Consider the following 23,627-nt stretch of genomic DNA (forward strand, 5'->3'; position numbering starts at 1 on the left):
CTAAAAAATGGTAATTCTCTACATTACATTTTTGTAAACAACTATAAGACTCGAGCTTTGTTTACATAACACTCAATTCTTACCTCTGTATCTCGCTTGTAACTTGACTTTAACATTCCATATATTGGTCAATCATTTAAAATGTACCAGTAAGCCATTTTATGCATAAAAAATAAAAATAAAATTTTTGATCTCAAATCGTGTCCAAGTCCCTTTAAGCAGATACAGACCACAAACATTTTGGTCTTTTTCAAACAGCAACACACAAATAACATACATTAAGAAATAATATATTTCAATAAATATCCTTGTCTGTTGCTATGTTTGGGTGAATTAAATAAGCATTCTGTGTGTATTTTCAGATGAGTTCCACGTGGATCCAGTCTCAAAGTAAGTATGATGTCACGTTATGCAAATAAAGGAGAAGGGGCTCTAATACTAGTACTAATATTTTGTTAGGTCAAAAAATAAATGGTGTTATGATCCAACAAAATGTAATTGACGCCTTAGTTATAAAGATAACAAAGAACAGTGCGTCGGTTTTCTATTGTTCTGTGTAATAGAAGCTTTGCTCCGTCATCGTTAAAGTCAGTCAACAATATAAGAAACTGTTCTTGTGGCTGTGTTTAGTAATACAGGGGTCTTTAAAGTCAATATTTTGAAGACTTTTAAATGTATATAAACCTAAGGAGGAAATCACCATGTAACTCATTTTTTGTACAGCGAAAATAATCAGTGACATCCGTGATCAAAGCTGTCTTTTTCCTGTCTGATTGAAAGGGGGTCCCTAAAGGGACTCTTAAAATCTATCATGAATTTAGAAATTGGGGGACTTCATTTTAAACTCATAAATTATTGATAAAAGTGTCATTTTACATGGCAGTAAAATTTTATGATATGAGAGAGCTGCTCAGTTAACAATATTGTGGATGTGATTTTATATTTGACATATGTTTGGTTTAACAGGAGGCTGGTCAGAGATCGAAAGTCAGCTGACAGGAAATCTCTGGACCGTAAGGCTGGAAAACCCGACAAAGCCCCAGAGTTTATCACCAAGCCCCGACGACAGTTTGTTGACGAAGGGCAGACGGCGAAATTCAAGGCCTCGTATGATGGTCCACACAGTACCAAGCTTCTTTGGACCTTCAACGGCATGGTGCTGTCCAATGACAGCAAACACAAGGTACTGTCTAATGACAGCAGACACAAGGCACTGTCCAATGACAGCAGACACAAGGTACTGTCCAATGACAGCAGACACAATGTATACACACACAGACACTTGACTCGGCCAGAGTCTGATACAGGCCATATTTAGAGAGATCTGTGTTGTAAAATACATGAATAAATTCTAGCAGAATAATATTAAGGATTGAAAAAGTAGAAATCTTAAACAGGTATTTTGGTATTAAATTTTAACAATTTATGTGTTGAATTTAATGGGTGTGCCAAGTTTTTCAAGTGTCAGAAATTGAGGATTTCCTCAAACTATGTTTAGTAATAAAATCAGTAGCAACAAAAATATTCCCTATATAAGCTTCAGAGAACAGGAAATTCAAATCAAAGCTTTTTGAGAGCTCGGTATGACCTGTTGACAAGTAGAATGAATAAACTTACACGACAATATTTAGAGTACATGCTGATTCTATCAAACCATTAGTGCAATATACTTCACACACTTGTCACGACTCTTTGAGATGCATGATTTTCAGCCCACAACTAGCCTCGGATTCATTAAGATTACAGTTTTACATGTGGTTTTACACAGATTTACCAGGATAAAGATATCCACTGGTTGGAGGTTTGTGATGTGACGTCGGAGGATGCAGGCCAGTATACTTGTACCATACAGAACGCCACTGGAAGTTCCCAGGCCTCCGCAGAGCTTGACGTCCATGGTAATTCATGTCCATCTCCACAAATTCTATCAATGCACAAATTAAACCATCAGAATAAAATGCATTTACCATGGATTAGCAAACTTGAAAACTTTATATTAATGAAATTATGAACACAATCATGCCTTTTTTCTACATGTTGTATTGAATTGGTTTTATTCTGTGTATTACAGTGAAACCCAAACCTGTGCTTAAGAAGGGCTTTGTGGCCCCAGAGATAGCCATCCCTCTCACTGACCAGATCCTGACCCCCGACCAGAAGTCGGTGGTCCTTGAGTGCAAATTCTCCAGTAAGTGTCATAAAATATTGCCACTTAAGACATTAAAAAGTGAGATTTTACCTCTCGACAGTACCATCTTCGAGTGTTAGAGAGTGGATTTTTTTGTTCTTGAGAGATTGAAGCATGCTTGGCTAAGCTGTAAGATGTCTATATAAGTGTAGAGCAAAACACTATCTCTTTCTTATAGATGCAATTGATGCCAATGCAACATGGTACAAAGATGGTCGCAAACTGAATTCTGGGTACTTTGCCAAGCAAACATTTGATGGTCGTTTGGCTCGTCTGACCTTGAACAAGGTCACAGAGAGAGAAATGGGGACATACGAATGCACAGTGTCCAACACTGGAGGGGAAGTCAAGACCCAGGCTCAGCTGTCCTTCAGGGGTAAGGGAGAGGAGTGGGGTATATGCACAGTAGAGTGCTTTGTAGATTAGTGCACTTCAACATGTATGTGGGTTTTTTTTTATTATGAATGTAGATCATCCTTATTTAATGACATCATACCTGATATTTTCTATGATTTAATGCAATATTTGCTCTTGCGATTTAGCTAGAAAGTTTATTTGAATATGCATTAGATAAAGAAAACAGTTGTGAAAGGTTTGCAGGCAATGCACTTTTAGGTTTTCTTTTCAAGACTTCACTTGTTTTAAACAATAGGGCATTGTGACTGGTGTTGAACAAGTATACTATAAGAAAATCTTCAAAATGGGTTTGATTATCTTACGAATGTTAGATTTTAAAATAGTTATGTCTTTGGTTGGTTTACTATGAAAAAACTGGAGGATGTTTTCATGACGGATATAAGTTGGCAATTTCATTCAACTCAAGTGCTCTTTAAATCTAGGGTAATAATTTGGGGCCTACTACATAAGACCGACAAGCTTGAGGTATCCATGTATTATTGATGTGTTGGTGTCACTGTCAATATTGAATCGTCTGCATGTTCATTTTTAAAAAAAACTATGATTCATTAAGAAGAATTGATCCACGCGGGCTGAAGGATTTAAATCGGTCTATGTTGTGCCTGTAGTTTTTGTGTCAATGTTGGAAGGATACCATATTCTGTGTCCTTATTGGGTCATCTAAAGATATTCTTTGATGGTGAAGTGGTCTTTAATAGCATTGTAATTATAACTTAGTAGCTGTTAAACAGAGAAAAGGACACTTCAGGGATTGAGGACAAGTAAGTGTCAGTGTTTTAGCATCCTAGGAACACTGTACACGGTGTATAGACGGTTTGTTAGTGTTAGTTGTGGAGGGTACAGATGATTCTGATAGAGGATCACCTATCAATGATTGATTGTTAACTTGTTGTCTGGAATACTCACTGTTCAGGACAGGTAGGAGAAATCATTGATTTCATTAATGAGTGATGTTATCAAGTTTTGTGAAAATTTTGTGGGATGAAAATTGGAATTCACAACCCAGTGCATCAGAATGAGGTGCTTTGTTTGACTCATTGTGCCTAAATTCACTTTTATTATGTATATGTGCACTGCAAGTGCATTCAAATGATTGATTTGATGTTTACTTTGAGTGAAGAATTTTGATCATGTGGTGTGTACACCTGGGTGTTCACCTGTTAGAGATACCTGTAAGACTGTAAGAAAGTACAGATCACCATGGATTTGTTAGGGGGACAGAGAAGAGCTTGATACTCTGTCATTTGTTGTGTCACATAGGTGATATGATTACTTTCTTTTACAGTGGCTGGCTCTAGATCTATTCCACCAAAGTTTGCTCTTCCTTTGACCAATCAGACACTAGCGCCCGGGGATCAACTGACACTTGAATCCTCTGTCACCGGTAAGTAAGGCCCAGAAAAAAATCAATGTTTGCTTTAAAATTCACTTTTTAATTAATATGTGGCACATATGACGTTCCAATTCCTATGTGAGCTAATAAATGCGTACTGACGATTAAATTGTGGTATCTTCAAAAAATGATTAAAGATTAATGAATATATTTAGATATAATAACATCCTTGTGAGTTTAAATTTTAAAGTAAAAAGAGAACTTGATTGCTGTCTTTCAGGATATCCTAAACCAAGCATTAAATGGTACAGAAACAACGTGGAAATTCACTCAAGTCGAACAACCAAAATGGAATTCGATGGATCAAAAGTGAAACTGACAATACCCAATGTGCAGACAAGTGATTCGGACTCTTACAAGTGTGTAGCTGAAAATGAGGCAGGCCAAGATCAAATCAAAGCTAATGTGTCTGTGATAGGTGAGGAGAACTTTGCTATTCACTCAATGTAGCCGATGGTCATGTGCAAAAAATGAATGTTCATGGTCATGTACAAAATATGGATGTTCATGGTCTTGTTAAAGAAATGGATGTTCATGGTCTAGCTTGTACAAAAAATGGATGTTCTTGGTTCACTCAATCTTACACTATTTGTATTGATACCTGTGTTGTGAACTCTCTTTAAATTTAAATTCTGTTATATTAAACTTCGAAATCTTAATAAGATTGAAAATGCCAAACCAGGTTGTTACATTATTGAATCGGCTTGTGTGGTCCAGATTAAAACATGGGTATTCAGAAAGTTATAGAGCAATCGTGCTTTCCTTATGCTTCCTGAACACTCTATGGTCCATTCTAAAACATGGGTACCTAGAAATGTTATTAAAAGCAATTCTTAATCCCTATTACAGCTCCCTCCTCAGCTACTGATGATTTCAAGGAACCCCCCGTGTTTGTCAAGGAACTGGTCGACATGGAGGCCAATGATGGCGACCGGGTGGAGCTAGTGGTGAAGGTCGAAGGTCAGTATCCATAGCAACAAGGCCTCAGAAGGTCTGCAGAAAATGCCTGCTGTGTTTGATAAGTGTTGAGTTGTTTTTAGTTAGTTTTTTAAGGGGGGAGTTAAAGAGTATAAATTATTTGCAGTTTTATTTTTTTCCTAAATGTACATTAATTTCTTTGAAACAGTCTAATAGCATGATTTTTATAAAGCATGTGCTTAAATTTCTTGTTAAATACTTCTGTCTAATTGTTATCCTTGCCAAGTAAAAAAAACCTGTTTATAATAGTTCTGTCACAAAATTGAGTAAAAAACACCAATATCAAAACAATAGGGTTCATATTATAAACCCTGAGGACAAAGCCCTTGGGGTGCAATTACCAATTGAAGGTGTTAATTGCAGTTTCTTCAGACATACAACTAAAATGTCCTGGTCTGGGTGTTTTCTAATTGTTTACAAGACTATAGGAATTAACTGGAGATAAATATAACAAAGGGACATCAGACAAACGCAAGGTTTGAATGAGAAAATATCGAATTTTTATTATTTGTTGTAAGCACATTTGTGTAAAATTTAAGGATTCATCTAAAAATTTTGGGTGTAATTAAGGTTTAATTATCATTGAATGTAATTAATTAGTCATTTTTGGCTTGGTTCTGTTTGTAATGCAATGCTGACTCATTTTTTGAGTGACGTTTGTGGAATTGTTCTGATTAATTGTCATGATTTTCCGCCTGTATAGTCTTTTGCATAGCATTAAATGTCTTAATTGCATGAGCATGTAGCATATTCCTTCCAGGCACCCCTCCTATAGAAATAGTCTGGGTTCACAAGGACAGGGAGATCAGTTTTGAAGACCCAGTGTTTAAGATGAAGTCAGAAGGTAACACTCATCGCCTGATCATCCCTGAGGTCTTACCAGAGGACACGGGGGAGTTTGTTTGTGAGGCGTACAATGACTGCGGGGACACAGATACGTTCTGTTTCCTCAATGTCCGAGGTAGGGACCCCCAGGCCAGCAATGGAGGTCACTGTCACAGAAATGTCCTTGGGGTGCCGCATGTTCACAGCATTGCATGAACTATTCATTTTGTGATCGCTTGATTGCTACTGAAATTTTGTTCTTTTTTTTTGTGAGCATGCAATAAAAGCAGCATTTCTGAATATGATTTAGACTTAATGATATACATTTCTAAACAGAAAAATTTCTTTAAAATGTAGCAATTTTATAAAAATGAGATGTAATTTAACATAATGCAATGCTTTTGACATGCCATCTAAAACATTAAATTTCTTTGACAGCCTGATCGCAGGTCTAATTCTGTCTTTCTTACTTATATCTTTCAGAATCTGACCGACGCCGCTCAGCCAGAAAATTCTAAACTTAAACTCTATTTATCCTTCTTTTCTTTCTTTTTGTTTTTTCTCTTTCTTTCTTATTTTTCTTTGAACTATCAATAACAACATTCCATGCATGTTTATCTTATCTCTCCTTTTTCTTTTCTTCTGTTTGAGTGATTTGTTTATAATTTTATGTTCTAATTTATGTGGTATAAAACCATACACAAACTGTGATAGAGACATATTTTGACAATTTTGTACAGAAATTTTTACACAACCCTGCATGAAATATAACACATCCTCCGAATCAAGCTTTCCACCAGCTAACTGTGAATCCGAGTCTGAGAGAAGTTTAAGATCTGACTCTGGATACGTAACGGAGAAAGCTCAGCAGAAACCAGACTTTATACTGAAGCCACACACAGTGGAGGTTAAAGCGGGAGGGACTGCTATATTTCTGTGCAGGATAACTGGGTCCCCCAGCCCAAGTATTAAGTGGGAAACCAACGGAAAAACAATCAACAATGATGAAAGACACAAGGTAAAGTGTATCCTATTTTTCTTTGAAACATTTTATTCTGATAGATCATTCACATTTCTCAATTTTACAATGCACTTTAGAATCTTAAATTCCTTGGTATGTTTATCATTTTATCATATTTCTGCATATTGGTTTGTAATACAGAATGTTGTACAGTCATATATTTGTCTCCCTTTAGATCACATATGGAGAAGAGTGTGTCCTGGAAATACGAAACGTGACCCCTGAGGACAGTGGATTATACACCTGTACGCTGACCAACCCAGCAGGGGTCATATCCATGGATACCAGACTTGTTGTCAATGACTCGGACTTACCCAGCAATCCCCCAATTAGGTTACCAACACAACACAAGTACGTCATACATTTGTTGATCTAATAATTTGTGAAGCGTTAGATCTAATGAGGAAGAGTTGACATTCTTAGTATGAATGATTACAAATGAATGATAGTTTATTAACTACTGAATTTCAGAACTGTGCAAAGGATTGCTGTGGAAAAACAAGAACAAAAAAGGTCTTCAATGAATACAAGTTCTCCTGTAGTTTCCCAACATAAAGAAAAACAAGTTCAAAATTCAAGTTTCCATGGAGATTCTGAGCTTAAAAGACTACAAAAGTTAAGAGAACTTGAACAAAAACCACAAAAAAGTCATGAAATTCATGATTTCCGTGGAGTGTTAAAATCTAAAGTAGCATCTTCTGAGAAGATTGACTATAAAAGTGTGTTAAAACACAAATCTAACACAGATCTCAGCAAAATCGGAGAAAAAAAGCTCTCGGCTGGCCCCGAGTTGGGAACGGACTTCAGAGAGGTTTTGTCTCAGAGAAAGAAGTCGCGAGAGGAACAAGTGAAAACACAGAACGAGAGAAAGTCAAACTCCTTCTCAGGACCGCCAGCCAAGAAAGACAACTCTAGCAGTTCTATTGATTATAGGTCTGTGTTACACAGAAAAAGGAACTCTTTGCCAAAAGAAGCATCACCTGTGATGAACAAGGAGAACTCTTATTCAGTGATCAGAGAGAAATCGCCTGTAATAGCTAAAGGTGGTCAGGAGAACTTAACACACAACAGGACACCAACCAGATCTCGACTTGTTGACCGCAAGTCTCCATCTGTGCATAATGACACACCCATAAATAGTGCTAGTGAAACAAAACTCAAATATGACGCTCCCAAAATGGAAACAAACGATAATTTAATTCATCAGAAATATTGTGATAGGACTCCTTATAAAGGGGAAAAAGATCAACTAATATCCCCTAGTCAACGGAGGCGAAGAACCTCGCCAACCATGAAACAAGTCTCCAACCAAGATCTTCAACCCACAGCCAATGTCCACAGCGCTCTGCCTTCACAGAATGTAGATATACCACAACCTCAACTACTCACAGAAAATGTCCAACTGGGTATACCAACTCAAAGAGAAGATAAACAGTCCCACCTACCCACAGAAAATATCCAAAATGGTACACTAACAGAGAAAGTAGATAAACAGCCCCACCAACCCACAGAAAATATCCAAAGGGGTACACTAACAGAGAAAGTTGATAAACAGCCCCACCAACCCACAGAAAATGTCCAAAGGGGTACCCCAACAGAACATGTAGATACACAACCCAATCCTCCTTCAGTTCTCAGTGATGTCATTGATGAGGGCACCATCGAGCACCTGCTGGCTAAACGAAGACAGAAACGGCGACAGTCGCCAGCTCATAAGGACTATATTCCACCAGATTCGACAATTATTGTGAACATTCCAGTATTTGAGCCAGTGAAAACAGGTAATGCGAGACCTGAGGGTCAGAATAATATATCATTGGAACCAGAGACAACAAGAGTCATGGAGGACAATGGAGGGAGAACCAGAGCTGATAACAAAGAGGAAGAGACTTCACACAGTCTCAAGACTGACAGTGGAAGATCTGTGGTAGCAGACAAAATAATATCTCATGAAAAACTTAAAACCAGTTCAGACATCTCTCCAGCAGTGGTGAACAGTCAGGAGGAAGACTTTAGGACTGTTCTTGCAAACAGAAAAAACAGAAATACCAATGGTCTGAAAGATTCTCCCGAGGATAAAACTGGAAATGAAAGTAGTGACATTCTAAGTGACTGGAGAACAAGGCGGCAACAGCGCAGTCAGGACAAAGAAGGGTTGAATGGAGACTCCGAATCAACAGTCGAAAATGTAGCTCAAGAATCAACGAAACCTAAAGAGAAAACAAGACCACCGCTGAGTAAACTTAACCTAAATTTAACCGTAAAACACAGTGAAAATTCATCTCAAAATGGCAGTGTAAAGACACCTGAAAATAATTCAGATGATTTTCGAAGTATTCTGTCAAGGAAGAAAAGATCAAGCAGCAGTTTTAGTAAGTACGACACAAAGGACAATAGAGTTCCGTCCAGCCCAAAGACAACAGATTTTAGACACGTTCTTACACGGCATGTCAGCTACGTGGAAAATAGGCACCGCCAGGCCCCCCAGTTCACAAGTCTGCTGCGGGACAAATCGGTCAAGGAGGGGGAGTCTGTTACCATGGAGTGCCATGTCACTGGGGTGCCTCGTCCAGAAATCATGTGGATGATGAACAACAATCAAATCAAGGTAGGTCAAGCTATTTTGCAAAGAATTTTATAAGAGTGATTGCAAGATTGTTTTAATGTAACAATAAATTTTCTCGTTATAAATGTAATTTATGGAGGTACAGGATTGTAAATTTTGTCCATTAAATGTTAAGTATGTCTGCCTGAGGTCAGTTTATGTGATTTAAGTGGTCACCTCGTTACGTTGGGTCAAAGTGGGTATATTAGGGAAGAACTTGTTGTGTTAAACAGTCTCTTGTGCAATTCCCAGGCAACTGACAAATGAAATTTAAACGAAACACAAAACCAGCAGTGTAGTTTTGAATGATCATGAAGTGTTTTGCATGGTGTTTCTGTGGTGGAATAAAATGAAACGGTTTGATCGTTTGATCCGGGCAATTACCAGATAGTTTTGTAGATTGTCAAGTCTTATTTAACTCAACAAAGGAGGTGAAAAAAGTCTTAATATATTTTGAATGGGTAATGTCAGCTCTTGATATAATTATTAAATGGAATCTTCAATTGTACAGAAAAAGCACTGTTGGATTTTTAAATCATCAAATATACTTTAAGTAATTGGATTCCAAGTAAATGTCATTAAACGAGAAATCTGACAAACATTCAGTAAATAGAAATCCAAATTGGTTTATATTAAAATTGAGGGTTGGCGAGGCCACCTTTAAAAACTGTTCGATTGCCCTCCCCGAAGGACCAGTTCAGATATTTTTAACATCCTAGGTATCATCTTTTATTTGCTCACAGATCATTTCGTAATACATGAATAATGAAAATGGTTTCAACTTGTAATTTTCAAATAAAAAAAAAAAAGATCAATTAAATTCTGGGTGAACAAAGAATTTTTTAATGGTGGCCCAAGATATATATATATAGAGAGAGAGAGGTTTAATTCATTTCAAATTTTAGATTTGGTAATTTTCTTCTAATGTTCTGTGATATCAGATTGACATGATGGGTATTTGCTAAATGTACCTTATAAAGCAAAGACATGTATTGAATTTCTTAATCTGTTATGTTTCCCCCTGAAGCGACAGGAAGGATAAATTATTAAATTACTGGTTTGTCTAGTGACATATGCATTTAAGGGTACAATCATAAAAAAAATCCAGGGCTTTAGTTTCAGTAAACGTGCACAGAAAACATTATAGAAGAACAACCAATAGAGCATTTGGAATCAAGCTGTGACTGCGGCTATTGGTGCTGTTTTAGTCCTGTTGTTTGCAGGGTCTTTATTTGGTGGCAAGACTTAGATAAGGTTTTGTGTAGTTTTTGTTTGTGGATATATTGATGTTTTGACCTGTCTTGTGAAGTTCAGGACGGATTGCAACAATAGATGGGAGTTATCTCATTAACTGACTTTGGAATAGATATGTTCTTAGATGCCGCAACTAGGTGAACAATATATTGACACTTTAAAGTTTTAGGTTTTAAAGAGTTAAATGATAAGCTACAGCATTCAAATTTAATGTGTTTCACAATTCCTCAGTCTAATCAATCAATAAGGGAACCCTTTTGTGGGCAGTAAGTTACAGAAGTAGACGTTTTGACATTTTTTAAATACTTGGATTGTTGAATTAGCGAATATAGCCAGCGTTCCTTTACGGACACTTAACCTGGGATTATATTGAGACCTGCTGTCATCAAGTGGAATTGTGTTTTACAGCCGTCCAAGTTCTTTCGTATGACCTACGATGACGACCACATTGCCCGACTGGTCATTGCAGGAGCTTACCCCGAAGATGACGGAGTGTATGTGTGTACTGCCAGCAACAGTTCAGGCTCCGAGACCTCTAGTTGTCATCTGTTTGTCAAAGGTAAATTGGGTGAAAATTATCACATAATAAAACTACATCATAAGTGGTAACTGGGGGTGGTGAATGGTTCAGATAGTGTGTGCATTGGGGCTACAAATGTGATAATGGTTTATAAACTGTTTTCATAAATGAAACTACATATTTTTATTATTTTTTGTGTGGATAGAATTAGTGAGCACGACAGACCAGTCAGAAGAAGAGGGAGGAATGAAAAAGGAAGAAACAACGGAAGACGACAGTACTTGTACGGAGGACGAGTTTGCTGACACCCTGGAAGCCCCGGTCATCCACGAAATCAACCCCGCCCAGATCAGCACCACCCCTGGGCAGAAAATCACCATCCAGGTCTCCTTCACATCCGACGAAAAACCCAGCATAGAATGGCGTAAAGGAGGCTTGTTGCTGAAAACAGGTGAGGAGCAGAGTAATACAAAGGGGTAAAATACTCCGGCCCTATTAGTTCAAAGTTTAAGAATATGACTGGCAATTCAAAATTAAATATCAAGGCAATGAGCATTCATTGCAGAATGTATTCATTTTATAACACAACCCAGTGGGTGACTTCCCTCCTCACTCAGCAGTTTATGTGTAAGTATTTACCTGTAGATGCAATAACAATAGACTTTTCTGAGGAAGAGCAATTTATGGAATCTGAGCTGTGTAATTGAGGTTGTTATCTGTGTAATTGAGAGGAATTTACTAAGTATTAATGTTTTATTAAACTGTGAGAGAGTTATCGAGGAGAGGAGGGTTGGTGAGACTGTGGGAACAGATAGAGATTCTGCACAAGGACACTGTGATATCTGCAGAACTAGCTGTGGAGGGGAAAATATACACTGTTATCAGCACAGAAAGGAAAAAAAGAATTTCTTTTGATTATTTCACTCCACTCTCTGAGAAAGTTGGGAATATAGATACTCTTAAGATGTAGGCTTGAGTAATGGCAGCACTTTCCTTGGGATAATTCTGACACATTGTGTATGGAGTGAATTATTGATGGCTGTTCTGTGTCGTGGCTTATTAAATCAAGTGATTAATTGATATTGGTGTGCTCACCTGGGTGGTAGAAATCACAGGGACATTGAGAAAGTCAGGGGGAAAAAAATAAAAGTCACGTTAAAACGGGAGAAGGACAACCGATCGTAAGCCAGGTAATTAAAATTTAGGGGTCTTTACCAGAAATGTTCAACAAAATTTTTAAATAATGTTTAAGAGTTTTGACCAGTTAGTAATAAATTAAGCCCCACATAGGTGTGGTGAAGAACTCATAAAGATGTAGCAAGTGCTTGATAATTCTTTAAATCATCACAGAGCTCTTTGTTGTTACAGAAATCCAGCCTTCAAAGACGTAGTTTTAATTAAGAGGAGATGTTGTTCATCTGTTCAATTAGAAAACAAATGTTTCTCTGATGCAAGATTTTGTTTATTGAAGATAAAACAGAATTCTAAAGCAACAGGATAATAAGTATACTTGTGAAAGTTACTGTAGTGCACTGCAACGGAGGGAAGTAATTACGTTGTAGAGAGAAGAATAAACTTTTCACTTAGTAACAAAAGATTTTACATGGGTGTATCAGAAGCAGTGTAGGCAACTCTAGTTACAAAAACTATTTCCCCATATTTAAAATATTTCCCCATATTTAAAACGGTGTCAGCCATTGTTGGACATCAGCACAAAAACAGATCTATCAAATCTGCCAATATTCCTGGGTTTTTTTATCCTAGTGTGTGACTGCTGTTGAAGTGTGTATTTGCTGTGTTGGAATAATTCCATAGTCTATTAGCACTAGATAAGTCACAAAGGCTGTGATTACTCTATGTAACATTGGAACTCTCCTGCTATTATTGGACCAAGGACTGTTATATCTAAGTCAAATTGGATCTTAGGAATCTTCAGTGTTTTAAAACTTGAAGGTAATTTATATTCTTTCCAGATGACACAGTATCAATAAGCACGACGGAACATTTCAGTCGTCTGACAGTCCCTCAGGTCAAGGTCACTGATGCCGGGAACTACGAGATCAGTGTGAAGAACAGCATCGGCCAGGCAACAGCAATGTCCACCGTCAATGTACACGGTAATAGTCGAAAAAATCTATAAATATCATTGTCCATAGAAGAGGTACTGTAAACGTATTACATTTGGCTGTGTATTCTATTTAGGGTTTCTGGCAGAAAATGGGGTCTGCTAAATCAAGTTCATCACCAAATGTAAAATATATAAGTAGATAAATAGGTACATTCAGAAATGCACTAAATCAAATTCATATTCGGAATCCGCTAAATATTGAAAAAGCTAAATATTGTACGTTTACAGTAATCAATTGGCTTTGGTCCTTCTCTTAATAGTTTTTATTTGCTTGATTGAAAAAGTTTTAGAATTTTTTTTTTAGTAAGGAATTGCAAATTCCCATTTACTTTAAACATTGATTGAGATACACAGCAGATTTATGAAATATAGGGTGAATAATTTTTTTTTGGAAATTGTAAATGTGATGTATAGATATTTACTATTGAATGTTTCTGAATACAGATGTGCCCGGACAGGTGCCTGGGCGACCCTACGCCTCGGACACCAGCCTGCGCTCAGTGATCCTGTCCTGGGGGTGCCCTTCCTCAGATGGGGGGAGTCCAGTGACCGGGTACAGGGTGGAGATGTGTGAGGCAGAGACAGAGGTGTGGCAGACCCTCACCGAACAGTGCCATGTAAGTATTCACCCCGGATGGTGGGGGGGGGGGGGGGGGGGGGGAGACCCTCACTGAACAGTGCCATGTAAGTATTTGTATTCACCCTGGGGATAGGGGAAGACCCTCACTGAACAGTGCCATATAAGTATTCATATTCACCCCCTGGGGATGGGGGGGGGACCCTCACTGAACAGTGCCATGTAAGTATTCTTATTCATCCTGGGGGGGGGGGGGGGGGGAGAGAGAGAGAGAGAGAGAGAGTTGGCTTGCACAGAAAAGTGCCATGTGGTAAAGATGTCACACTGCAAGGGAAATAACTCTGATCTCTACTGACCTGTTTGTAAATTCAGTAAAGACACAGATTAGAATCCAAGGAGAATTTCTAGCGCAAATAATTAACAATAGGCATGCATGGCTATGTAAATGGTGTGATTCATCAGATGTTATAGATCTATAGATTAATCTCTCTGTCTTCTCGGGGAACTTTTCACTCATTGTTTCAGAAGCTCGTACATCTGTGATTCTGTGATGGTGTACACACCACTGTCATGAATCTGAAAGTCCTGTAACAGGTTTTATTGATGAATTAGAGGAGATTTATGAATTGTCATAAAGCATTGTTGTATGTTAAGTTCAAGTACATAAAGTCAGTGAACAGCATCAAATGATTTAGAATTAATAATTCTTTGATTCTTATGTAGATGTTACATATTTCCACTTATCTGCTAATATTGAGTATCACTGAAGGCTTGTAAAAACCTATTTTCTTTTTTTTCCAGAGTACATCGTACCATGTAGCTGACCTACTTCCACACACACCGTACTTTTTCCGTGTGACTGCCAAAAACAAGCATGGATTTGGAAATCCAAGCGAAACATCATCTGTCATTGTCACCAAAGACCGCAGGTCATCCCTGCGTTTGTCTGTCGATTCTGATGGTGAGTTTTTACACAAAAGAGCACCCCTTCACTGTATAATCTATTGCACTTTTTTTGTGTACATTATCAACTTCTACAGAATTTTTAATGATGATTTTGGTACAGTTAAACTGCAATGTGAGCTTGATTGAATGTTCACATCATGTTTGCTTGGCATGGTTATCTCCCTTTTGATCAACTTTAGCAATAGATAAGCTGGCTGAGTTAGCAGCATGATTTTTTTTGCAAATGTAAATAAAATTCTTAAATGTTTCAAAACAAAATTCTTTGCCAGGAAAAAAAGACAGAGGTAGCTTTATGCATGCGATAGATTAGCTGTCTTTCCCTCGTCTCAGTTTATTAAAAGAAATCTCAATTTCCAAAATATTACAACCACTCTCTACATTTATATATATTTTATGTAGTACAATATTTTGATTTTTTTTTTTATATAGACTAATGATATTTGCAATAGTCTCCTATTACAATATACTGTTAATGACTTTATTTAAGCGTAATTACTGTTGCACTTCCCCCATCATGAGGTACCCCGGTCTATATTACTCCTGTAGTGTAGTTTTAGCCACCGTGGGTACCTCATGTCCTCCAATAATCATTGTAACGTAGATATTTGAGGACTGATATGATGCACATGCTCCTCACCTTTTTCCAGATGTTTTTGTGATGTCACCGACCTCACCCACGGGGTCTAGTATGTCCATTTTCTCCCCCACAGGTAATTGCTTCTAACCAGGCATGCTCAATTTTCTCCTGTGTGTAACGACAGTCTATCTTGGATGACCATTCCTCTTTTATACTAACTGCATCCTATTAAGTGCTTTTCTCTTGTAGATGTTATTCTATTTTTGCCAGAAAAGTATATACTTGTATCAGTGTTCAGAACTATAATCATTAATATTTTGTTCAACAATATTTTGGATAAACAATATTTATAGTATTGAATATTTTCTGCTTTTTGTAAATTCATGCAAGCTTTCTTTTCACAAATACATACAGGCTACTTTTTATTGATATCATCGCAATTGACCATTATCTATGATTTTGTTGTACACTTTATAAGCACCTAAGCATTTTTGGTTTGAACTTGACTTATGCAGTATAATTAGTACATTGCCTTATGTAATAAATCTACATACATCAATACACAGCATATATATATACATACCCCATACTTGTGATACTCCACAATATCTCTGGTCAACCTCATTCTTTATCCTATATAGAGATCATGTACCTAGATGGGTTTATGGGCAAACATTGACAAAAAGCTCAGTTTCTGATTCCATTGGGTGTATGGGCATTCATAGAACTGTAAATTTACTCTTGGATCCTATCGGTGTGGAAACTTGGTTAATCCTCAGTTATATACTAGTATAGATTAACTTTCATTTTATTAAATTTGTCAAAAGGTTTTGCATGTAATTAAGCATTGGGGGTTTCTTAAGTATGTGCATAAGAGCTTAAAATGATACAGTTATGAAATTTTATTATAGAAGAAGATTTGCCCTTTGAACCTAAAATGGTGGCACTTCAACAGGACAGGAAATTTGAGGAGAATTATGACTTGCAAGAAGCAATTGGAAAGTAAGCTGATTATAATTAATAAGGATAAATTAAGATTGGGGGTGAAAAAGTTGGAAAATCTACAGATTGTTTGTCTTTTCACTGTAAGATCAATGATATAAAGATAATACATTAAAAAAATTTCATTTACAGGGGAAAATTTGGAAAAGTTCACAAATGTTTTGAAAAAACATCAGGCAAAACATTTGCAGCCAAGATTGTCAAATGCCGCACTCAAAAAGAGAAGGAAAATTTGAAACAGGAGGTTGAGATAATGAATTTACTATCACACCCCAAACTTCTGATGTTGTGGGATGCTTTCGAGACAGCAAGAAATGTTGTCCTCGTGATGGAATAGTAAGTAATACAACGGAGAACACACCAGAGAAATGTCAGAATAATTTAACGGTAAAATCTTAATTTGACAAAATGTCAGTGTTTCAAGTCAGTCATACCAGGCTGAAATTAATCTTAGTACAGTAAAGACATTTTCTTCATCTTTGACAGAATCTATGAATTTCAATTTATTGTTATAGAGAAGGATAAATAACAGTTGCCAATTTTATTTCAGTGTCGCTGGAGGAGAACTTTTTGATCGCGTGGCTGACGAGGACCTAGAGTTGACAGAGAGCGATTGCGTACATTTCATGCGACAAATTTGTCAGGGTTTGCAGTACATGCACTTAAGGTCTATTTTACACCTGGATCTGAAGCCTGAGAATATTCTATGTATCAACAAAGACAATAATCTAATCAAAATTATTGACTTTGGCCTCGCTCGGCGTCATTTGGAAGGCGACAGTCTACGAGTGATGTTCGGAACACCGGAGTTTATTGCTCCAGAAGTTGTGAACTACGAGGAGATTGGATTCCCGACTGATATATGGAGTGTTGGGGTCATTTGTTATGTCTTGTAAGTGTCTTGTTTAAATAGCTATAGTGAATTCTCAGCTGCTAAGTTTTCCATTATTATTTTTTCTAAGATAAAAGTAAAAATTTATATTCAATGTTTGATGTAAGCAAAAAATTAAAGCATTTAAAAATAAGCAAAAGAGAACTGAAGTGATTTTTGTGTTGTAGGCTGTCTGGGTTATCTCCCTTTATGGGGGATTCGGACGTTGAAACACTGTCTAACGTTACGAGGGGTGATTATGATTTTGATGATGAGGCGTTTGACGAGATATCAGACTTGGCTAAGGATTTTATCAACAAGACAATAAAACTAAACAAAAAGTAAGTTCTTCATGCAGAAATATGGGAGTTATCATTCTTACACAGAAATTATCCTACAATATTAATGATATTCTACTTTCCTTGTAGGAAAAGATTGACCATAGACCAGTGTTTGGAACATCCATGGTTAGCGAGATCAGAAAGAAACAGTTCCAAGAAACTAAGACAAAGTCTAAGAAATCTGAAGCAGTTCATGGCACGTCGTAAATGGCAGGTAGGCGCTGTGTGTGTGTGTGTGTGTCTGTCTGTTGGTGTTGTCTGTCTGTGTGTTGTAGTGGCTTCAGTGTTTGGTCAGACATGTGATGCACCGTTATCTCTGCATCGCCTGTGGTGTTGTATTCTACACAATAAAGCTAGTGTGTTAAAACAATCATTCAGTTAGTAACTTATTTTTTTTTCTGTTTTATTTTAATTAAATGTCATGTGTGTCAATACATATTCTTTTATATGTTTATTTTCTGTTTCATTTGGCATCTGTATCATTTGATTACTGTAAATTATAGTAGAATGAAATGTCTGAATAGATACTTTTAAAGTGTAAAACTGATAATAATGCATCTTCTGTTGTATTTCTTTGAGGCATGATGTATTTCTAACTAAGGATTGCCATTTTATTTTATTTGAAGTTTTAAATATGACGATTGAAACATTGTGTAAGTTCCTATTGAGCTTTGTAGCTTTCTGTTTGCTGTAGATGTTTGTGTGATTGTCCTCAAACACAAGGGACATAACTCTGACAGCAGGTGCCCTCACAGCTTGCTAGCTAGAAGCATATTTTATGATCAGACAACTTTGTTGCATGGCATTGGCAATTTAATAAATTTTTTTTTTATATAAAGAATCAATCAAATCTTCTTTCATATTTTTGCAGGTTTAATATTTTGACTTTGATATTAAACAATCTTCATATTAAATTTTGAGATCTATTTTTTTTATTTAGATAAGGTGGTTTGAAAATAATCAGGTCCCAAGTCCACTTATCCAATAACTGAACTTGGCTCTCTTACTACTACTTATCTTGCATGTTGATTAATCTGAAACAAGATTACACATGGAATACAGGCACTAGTGAATGCCACTGCACATATTGTATTATACCTTGCATCACATACTTTATATCAAACTGTTATTAAAAGAAATGTTTTGGTAGTCTATTAAAGTGATATTTTTTCCAGTAAACTTTACGTAAAGATTTTCTTTGTTTGAAACAAGTACATGTATATTTTAAGATTAATTTTCTGATTAACGTAGTTCATTTCTGATGCAAGGTATTGATAAAGCACCACTGGTTGTAGTGAATGGGTTAATGCTGCATGTTTCTGGTCCAGGATCTATATACTGGTACTCCTGTAAAAGGGGTTACCAGCTCATTTATTCTGAAAAAAATATGTACAATCTATATTTAACTCAGCATTTATCATCAATGGTAGAAAGTAATTCCAATATCAAATATATAATAAAAAGCAATTTTTATATATAAATTATTAAAAGCATTTCTCCATTCTTGTTTTGTGAATAGAAAATGGGAAACGCCATTCGAGCAGTGGGACGCATTTCGATGCTTCAGAAAAGCCGCAGTGGAAGTGAGAGCTCGGTACAGAGTGACTCTGATGTTTCCTCACAAACTGACAATAGTACTTTTTCCTCCTCTCGCCCGTCGTCCATAGGATCCGAGGGCAAATCAGATCTCCGACAGATCAAGCCATCCAACAATTTGGTGCTTAATCCACCGAATCCATGTGCCAACCCATCCCACATAACGAACCCTGATCAAACAGAGGGCCTACCAAAAGAAGGCAGGGACCCACAGCTGGCCTTTCTGAAAGAAATGGTTGACTGTGAGGCCTTTGTTGGTGATAATGCAAGATTTGATGTTCGAATCAATGGAAATAAAACAATGCCACCTAGTGTTCAGTGGTATCACGAAGAGGAGACAATTCAAAGTGAAGGGAAATATTCTGTGATGGATGCTTTATCAGACAATGGTGAATACTCACTGATCATTAAGAACGTGGATGGCAGCAATGAAGGTGAATACACCTGCAAAGCCACCTCAGGTGGTCACGAGATCACCTGTAGTGCCGATTTAATTCTTAATGATGCAGGTGCAATGTAAATGACAGCACCAATAAATTTTATCTATGTGCAATAAGGTCTTTGATAAGTTTTTTACTTATTGGACCTGTCAGTCAATGGAAGGACTTAATCATAACTGCCAATCATCCCTAGCTTAACTTAACCTGTTAGATTCTACATTTACAATGTTTAGCTCAGTGTATGAGGGAAGGGCTCTGTGCCCTGTGTCTGTTCTGTATCTATGACTTTTGGGGTTTGAGACTTGCCATTATTTGACCCTGATGTTCCACCAGCAAGCTTTCTTCATTGTAACAAGCTGATGGTCACTCTTGAATCCTAATTCTTTCGATTTTCGGACCCTCAACCTTTAAGGACAAACACATGGCATAGACCATCCTGACAAGTGACTTAGAAGTTAGAGAGGGCATTGTATATTGCAGTGTTTATTTATTTTGACAAGGTAGTGGTTCTACATCTGTATAATTCTTTTCTACTTAAAGAGAAGGTCCAAATTCCCTGAACCTGATTTGGGTCTCTTTTTATGTACAAAACTACTATGTTTATTTTATGTTCATGCACTGTACTGAACATTTTAAATTAAAATAAAATTTTAGAAAAAAACCTGTGTTTTTGTTGTTTTCAACCGGGTTTTCCAACGGAAAAATCCGGTTATTAAAATGTTGAAAATGGCGGGCGGGCGGCTGCCAAAAGGGTACCCTCATTGTACGGATAACTCCTCCTACAGTTTTCAAGATAGGAAGTTGTTCTTATGCAGATCAATTGTACATATATCAGAGGTGTGCATATTGCTAGGATTTTGATTTCCGATAATTTATGAAAAAAATACCAGCTTATGAACTTAGTCATTTTTTGGCAAAATATTGCATATAGGGTACCCTCATTGTACGGATAACTCCTCCTACAGTTCTCAAGATAGGAAGTTGTTCTTTTGCAGATCAATTGTACATATATCAGAGGTGTGCATATTGCTAGGATTTTGATTTCTGATAATTTTTGAAAAAAATACCAGCTTTTGAACTTAGTCATTTTTTGGCAAAATATTGCATATAGGGTACCCTCATTGTACGGATAACTCCTCCTACAGTTTTCAAGATAGGAAGTTGTTCTTTTGCAGATCAATTGTACATATATTAGAGGTGTGCATATTGCTAGGATTTTGATTTCTGATAATTTATGAAAAAATACCAGCTTTTGAACTTAGTCATTTTTTGCCAAAATATTGCATATAGGGTACTCCATTTCACTGGATAGGGTTTGACATGGATTATGGATACAGTTCACATACATGAACCGGTAAAAGAAAACCCGGTTTGCTGTCACATTGACAGCTTTTCACTTGTTCTTTTGTAAATTTAATGGTGGATGAAAGGAATTCATTAGAAGTTTTTAGAGCCAAATAGTTGTTTCCTATGCTACACCCATTGTGGGGAAACCAAAACATACGTTGTCCAACTCATCAAATTTTCTCTTGTTTTAATGAACAATCCACTAATAAGACAGCAAGACTCTTTTAAGTTTATTAACTATGAAAACGAACATCATGTTTGTATGAAAACAGTTCTAATACACACTGAGGTGATTGGTGATATTTCATCATGAAAGAAGCCAATGGCAACAAGGCATGAATTATTCATCAAAACGAGGACAATTCTGCGAGTTGGCCCACGGTCAGTAGGTTTATGTGAGGAAAGTCGTTTGGTTCTTACGAGGTGCTTCACTTCTAATGTCACCTTTGAACCTCTTGAATATTTACCAATGTTGAAACATCTGCAGAGATATATCTTTAATTCTGCTGTTTCATTCATGGCATTGAAATATACCCTTTAATGAATCTAGACAACCACTTTGTTAACAATTCATCTTGAGAGTGTATTTGGTTTATTTAGTCAAAGAGGATGCTGAAGACAAACATGACTGGCAAAATGAAACAGTGGCTATTAGACATGTATATTGTGTCGTCTGCTGTATACTCGGGATTCTGGGGACAAATAATAATATAAAGCAACATTTTTATCAAAGGAGGCAGGACTCCTCAGCATCACCTAACCATATGTTGGAGTATGGATTAAAGAGTTCTCGTGCAACACAGTTTGCAATTCTCATAGTCAAACCTCCAATCAGATCAAATAATGGACTTTGTTTTACTTTGTTAAGTATCTTCTATATTAATTATTATCATCAAAAGTCGAATAAAACGACCGTTAATTAAACAGGTATGAATATCGGTAGTATATACATGGTAATTAAAAGAAACACTGAAAAACGCACTTATTTCGTGAGCAACTTCAGGTTATACAACTCTCAGTGTGAATAACAAGCAACTCAGGTCTCAAGTTTGGCCTTTACTAAAATTTGGGCCTCAAATTACAATAAATATTCATTATAATACAATCAACGAATACATATGTTGGTGGCAAAATGACACATTTTAAGTAGATTTACCATTATTTAACACAATGATGTACCATCGTATATAGAAAATATGTGGCAAAATCTTCAGTATAAAATAGATTTAAGAAAATATTGCTTGCAGAGTATTGTTTTCACTTTCGTTCAAATTATGTTAATAACCAGTGGGTGCGTTTTTGAATTTGATGATCTTATTAATCGTCTCCGATAGCCAAACTTATTGGTGCTTTTTTACCTTTATTAATTTTTTCACTGAAGTCATCATGTCCTGTCGTTTTAAAAAATAACTTTAATTGTATATGTAAACAAATATCAAGTTTCTATGATGGAAACACAGAGTTCTAACTTCATTATATTTACCAATATTAAACATATACAGCGATTTTGCTAAAATGAATTTCCAAACGTGATTTTTTAAATATTCGATTCAATTAATCTTAACCACATCTCTTTGGAGAATGTATCTGGTTTATTTAGTCAGAGGATAATGAAGACAAACATGATAGGCAAGGATTATAACAAAATTCATGTACAGTTCATTTTAAATACAGTTCTTACATTCAAAAGTAAATTGAAACAAATGTTAATTTAACTTGTTGAAGACTTTCGGTAATATATACATTGTAATAAAAAAAAACCCACCTTGAAGACGTACTTATTTCCAGAGCAACTTCAGGATATACAACTAACAGTGTGAATAACAAGTAACTCGGGCCTTTACCAACATATTTCAATAGATATTCATTATAACACAAACAGCGAAAACATATATTACATGCATATTTTACATATTACAAGATTAAGTGTGTGTGTGTGTGTGGGGGGGGGGGGGGGGGCTGATGGTGCTGACCTACCCTGACATTTGCCAAGACTCAAAAAAGATATCTGTTATAAACAAACCTCGACTTCCTAATCCGTGGGGGAAGGGGAGGATTCGATTTTAGTATCTTTGTAGTGGTTACATTAGAGATCAATAATTAGGACAATATAAATGGTGTATAGCAGTGGAAATGGTCAGCGATAGAATAACATATTAAAAGGTTCATCAGATCACCTCGTATTATGTTTTAAAAACTTCACGATCATTGTCCCATTTTGTTGCTGATTAGAGGTTATCAAATGAGTTGACCGGACATCACTACTAAATATGAAAGCATTTTAACAAATGAGCGAAATTGACAGACGAATACAATGGAATTATATATTTATTACTATATGTAGTGGATATTGTTTGATTTTTGCATTTTAGGAGTATGTTCAGATCCTAAATGTTTTTACGAGAAAACTATCAATTGATTTATTTAGCAAGTTAAAATTAATATGAAATATTTCAGACAACGTTAACTTAGAGACCACACGTGAGGCTTTCTTCATTAATGCAAAAATAATCATCAGCTACATAGAGTGTCATGCACAGAGATCGTATTATGTCTTACTTACTGTTTTAGTTCCAATCTT

The 23,627-nt window shown here is 36.4% G+C and overlaps 1 protein-coding gene across 1 annotated transcript in view; it reads left to right on the forward strand.

Annotated features, from left to right (window-relative positions):
- LOC105342773 (titin) overlaps nucleotides 1–20,360 on the forward strand; it is a 243,327-nt gene extending 222,967 nt beyond the window's left edge. The window contains exons 253-276 of the mRNA XM_066074713.1: nucleotides 363–390; nucleotides 967–1,183; nucleotides 1,769–1,898; nucleotides 2,072–2,188; nucleotides 2,367–2,564; nucleotides 3,891–3,989; nucleotides 4,219–4,416; nucleotides 4,848–4,958; nucleotides 5,737–5,937; nucleotides 6,542–6,819; nucleotides 6,998–7,173; nucleotides 7,294–9,430; nucleotides 11,090–11,240; nucleotides 11,407–11,652; nucleotides 13,175–13,318; nucleotides 13,774–13,946; nucleotides 14,708–14,867; nucleotides 15,520–15,582; nucleotides 16,361–16,451; nucleotides 16,584–16,787; nucleotides 17,002–17,343; nucleotides 17,511–17,663; nucleotides 17,751–17,877; nucleotides 19,183–20,360. Of these exons, the coding sequence (XP_065930785.1) occupies nucleotides 363–390; nucleotides 967–1,183; nucleotides 1,769–1,898; nucleotides 2,072–2,188; nucleotides 2,367–2,564; nucleotides 3,891–3,989; nucleotides 4,219–4,416; nucleotides 4,848–4,958; nucleotides 5,737–5,937; nucleotides 6,542–6,819; nucleotides 6,998–7,173; nucleotides 7,294–9,430; nucleotides 11,090–11,240; nucleotides 11,407–11,652; nucleotides 13,175–13,318; nucleotides 13,774–13,946; nucleotides 14,708–14,867; nucleotides 15,520–15,582; nucleotides 16,361–16,451; nucleotides 16,584–16,787; nucleotides 17,002–17,343; nucleotides 17,511–17,663; nucleotides 17,751–17,877; nucleotides 19,183–19,779 (6,341 nt within the window). The 3' untranslated portion in view covers nucleotides 19,780–20,360. The remainder of the gene's footprint in view (nucleotides 1–362; nucleotides 391–966; nucleotides 1,184–1,768; nucleotides 1,899–2,071; nucleotides 2,189–2,366; nucleotides 2,565–3,890; nucleotides 3,990–4,218; nucleotides 4,417–4,847; nucleotides 4,959–5,736; nucleotides 5,938–6,541; nucleotides 6,820–6,997; nucleotides 7,174–7,293; nucleotides 9,431–11,089; nucleotides 11,241–11,406; nucleotides 11,653–13,174; nucleotides 13,319–13,773; nucleotides 13,947–14,707; nucleotides 14,868–15,519; nucleotides 15,583–16,360; nucleotides 16,452–16,583; nucleotides 16,788–17,001; nucleotides 17,344–17,510; nucleotides 17,664–17,750; nucleotides 17,878–19,182) is intronic.
- Nucleotides 20,361–23,627: the final 3,267 nt, after the last annotated feature.

Source organism: Magallana gigas, chromosome 2, assembly GCF_963853765.1.
Source record: "Magallana gigas chromosome 2, xbMagGiga1.1, whole genome shotgun sequence".
Taxonomy (NCBI): domain Eukaryota; kingdom Metazoa; phylum Mollusca; class Bivalvia; order Ostreida; family Ostreidae; genus Magallana; species Magallana gigas.